Below are 3,621 nucleotides of genomic sequence, written 5' to 3'. Positions count from 1 at the left end.
TCGCTGCCCTCAGAGAGCGGCGCGGCCCGCCCGCTGCCTCTGGCGCTGCCACACCAGCCCCGCGTCCGCGCACCGCTCTGCGGCCTGGATCGGAGCCTTGCATGCTTCTAAACAGTGTTAAAGGACTTTGAAAAGTCCAGGTGTGTTCTGCACACGTCGGGGTTGTAACAGAGAAGCGGCTTAACCGCATACAGGGAAGCAGAGCCTGCGCTGGTATTTTTGGCAGGTTTACCTGGACACGGTGTGTGTTTGGTGGTGCTGCCGCTTATTTCAAGTACTTGGACAGCACCCTGTAGGGAATGAAACTTGCTGCCGTTCCCATAAAGTGTAGTTTCTCCATGCTACTTGCAAATTCTAGCCTCGGCAGGGTAATACACCGTACAACGTCACACACTGAACGTGACTGATGTTCTGTATATTGATCTGTTACAGGACAGGTTTTGGATAACCAGAGTCGGGCTCCTTGGCGTTTGTCATCTATAACAGATTTCTTCTGGTCAATAGCAGATTTTGTGGTTCTTTTGTAAGTAGAAATTAATTCTTTCAATGAGCTTTATTTCAGATTTGTCACAGGTAGAAGCTACTCAGTGCTATCACTAACACAACAATAAAAATGTTAGATTTATTCTTTAACATTCCATATCTACTGTCCCCAAAACATACATGAATGTTTTATTACGACTACATGGCTTTGGTTATTAAGCACTATAATATTTAATAAAAAGTGCATGTCAAGTGATACTAACTTACTGGCAGTTCAAATTAGTTTTCTTACATTTCTTCTATTTTAATGCTGCAAACATGCTTTTGTTAAATAGCTAGATTCTAGTAGCTGATCAAATAATTCAAATATTATTTGGAGACTTTCTACTGGTGACAATAGAATGTGGCTGTGTAAAAAATCACACAGTGGTAATCACAAATTAATGTCCGTATATTGAAGCTAGTTAAGAAAAAATTATTTTGATGTATTCAACCGTCATAAAGTTATTTCAGTTACACGGTTGTACTTTATGCAGTTCTTGAACTTAGATTTTATGGTTGGAGCCTTACTGACATTTGGAATGACTTTAGATTTTATCTTTGTATATAGGAGAAAAATTGCAAAGACTTATTAAATAAGTTACCTTGAGAAGATACGCTGTTCATTCCTGAACACTACTTACTGTTTTTCAGCCCATTTCTTATCTTGCAATACAAAAATTCAGAAACTACATCTAGCAATCAATTTTCCTGTTTTATTTTTCAGTTTCCAGAGCATTATTCAACCAGATTTGAGAAGAAGAGGCTACACATCTTCCTCCTATTCAGGATACAATGATGGAAGAGGGTATTTTTTCATATTCACACTAATTCTGATTTTTTTCCTATCTTAGCAAAATTACATAATATATTCAGATTACAGCTGTGATTTGCATTGAATCTGGTCATGTGAGAAGACTAAAATGTTTATCTTTGGTATTTTGACTGAGACTCGTTGATAGCAATACAGAGCTTTGAACAGCTGTAGTAACAGTATAGTCTAACGCTCACTGAAACAATCTTTCAAACCTGCCTACATAGACAATACGCATCTTTGTTGAAAGTCATCTGTTAGACTTGCTTATACACAGCATTTGATTTACATTAAATTAGTCATTTCATGTATTAGATTATCTACAAATAAAGCAAAACACTTTATAACTGTTACAGAGATATAATTTCTATAAACACTGTAGTAACCATGTTTCTTTGTTCTTAATGGTTTGCCTGACTTTTTTTGTAGGACTGCGTAAAACCCAAACAACTTTACCAGAGGTCCCAACTTTCTCATTACTATCATTTAGAGACAGTGTTACTATATGTCTAGTTTAACAATTTAATACCAATTAATAAATGTTGTTTTCCTTCCTTTCTTTTCAGGCCTCCAGCACATCCTCGCCGTAGAATGGGTCGAATAAATCACTGGGGTGGAGGCCCCAGTCCACCACCAATGGCTGGAGGTGGATGAGGAAGGTACTTCCAAATCTGTGTATCCTGCTTTGAACTTTTGGGTTTTTTTAAATAACAATGATAATTAAAGGTTAAGGTAGAACACAGTGTTTTGTTCTCCTTTTGCAAAAGTTACCAAAACAGGAAAAGAATCAAAGTGGTTAGATACTTTCAGCAAAGGGAGATAAAAAAGGAAGGGGGTTGTTACAAGGTTTTGGCTCAGAAACAGTCAGCTTCTACTTTCAATTGCATAGAAGTAGATATACAAAGTGTAGCAAAGATTTCTGAACACAGGTGATAATAATTATTATTTTAAAAGCCCTGGTCTTTACATTTCTTACTGCTACCTGAACTTTTATTAGTTTGGCTGGTGGAAGTTTCATCTAACACTGAATGTATATATAGTATGGTTTAATTTACTTTAAGACTTCAGTAAACTATCCCTTTTTTATTAATCACTCCCCATTGTTACCATAACAAAAGTTACAAGAAAAAAAAACACATGCAGGTGGCTAATACTTGTAAATCTTGTAGGAAGAAGTTCATATTCCAGAAACCACATACACCAATATTTCAGTTCCACGGAAAAAGAATGAGCTTCTTCCCATTATTTTTTTTTAATTTGGATGGTATTTTTTCTTTTAAATTAGACACGAGGCCAACAAAGGCTGTGGGGAAGGCTTTTGGATAATAATGGCAATGTATAATCTGCTCAGGAATAGAAGCTTGTGAGCCTTTAGCATGTCTCATTTAACTAAGTTAAAAACAGTTTTATTTTAAAGTTGTTACTTACATGATTTTATCTCGCAAAGAAAGGCTTTGTCTCTAAATGTACTGTAATTTGTCTTCTAGGTAAACGCCTGCTGAAGAGGCAAGCAAAAGAGCATACACATTTGCAAGATGAAAGGGAAGAAGAGTTTAGTGCTGGACCAAATGAGTCTGAATGTTGTGAATGTGTATGTCGAACTGGAAACTGTTCTCTGCTACAAGCAGATTAATGAAGTTGTACTGGGAACTCCTCCAAGGATCCGGTGTAACTGAACCACAGTCTTATCAAATACATGTTTACTGTCTAAAGTCTTTGTATAGTTTCTGAACATTTTACTGTAGTTGAAAGTAGTAAGTAAATTATATTTGGATTGTCACAAGGCTGACTTTCTCATCATTTTTAGAAAAACAAAAAAATTGTCTGAACAAGCCATTTGCTGTTTAAAGGAGGAAGAATACATATTTATGTTTGGTACAGGAGGCCCCTCAAGAGTCAAAGCAGTGCTATCCCATAGGTTTTGCATTTACTCTATTTTTGTCAGTACTAACATTCTGTACCTTGCTGTATTTACAATATTCATGATACTCTAAAACCACTTAAAATGCAACCTACTTCATTTTACAATCCTTGCCATGTACAAACTTGCTTCCTTAAGGCCCATAATGGGTTTATAACATGCCTGTTTTATACACACCTCGTGAAACAACTTCCTTCTCTACTGTAAACTTACTCAAATGCATAAGCCCATTTGCTGTACAAATTTTGTTAAGACTTTTTTTCAAGAAAATTAGGCTTTGATTTTATTACAGGAAGAAAAGGTAGCAAACGCTGAGTGCTAACACAGATGAGTTATTTTCTGTCAAACAGTGACTACCTTTTAA

At 36.2% G+C, this 3,621-nt stretch overlaps 1 protein-coding gene across 1 annotated transcript; it reads left to right on the top strand.

Annotated features, from left to right (window-relative positions):
• Positions 1-432: 432 nt before the first annotated feature.
• On the top strand, positions 433-3,119 carry LOC104459798 (selenoprotein K; the record flags this gene model as incomplete). The annotated part of the gene is made up of 4 exons (XM_010081182.1): positions 433-523; positions 1,250-1,330; positions 1,903-1,995; positions 2,824-3,119. Coding segments are annotated over 3 exons (260 nt in total), but the record flags the coding sequence as incomplete, so codon positions are not given.
• Positions 3,120-3,621: the final 502 nt, after the last annotated feature.

Source organism: Pterocles gutturalis, unplaced genomic scaffold, assembly GCF_000699245.1.
Source record: "Pterocles gutturalis isolate BGI_N339 unplaced genomic scaffold, ASM69924v1 Scaffold11974, whole genome shotgun sequence".
Classification (NCBI taxonomy): domain Eukaryota; kingdom Metazoa; phylum Chordata; class Aves; order Pterocliformes; family Pteroclidae; genus Pterocles; species Pterocles gutturalis.
Note: the sequence above shows the minus strand (reverse complement) of the source record. Positions and strands in the feature narration are given on the sequence as shown.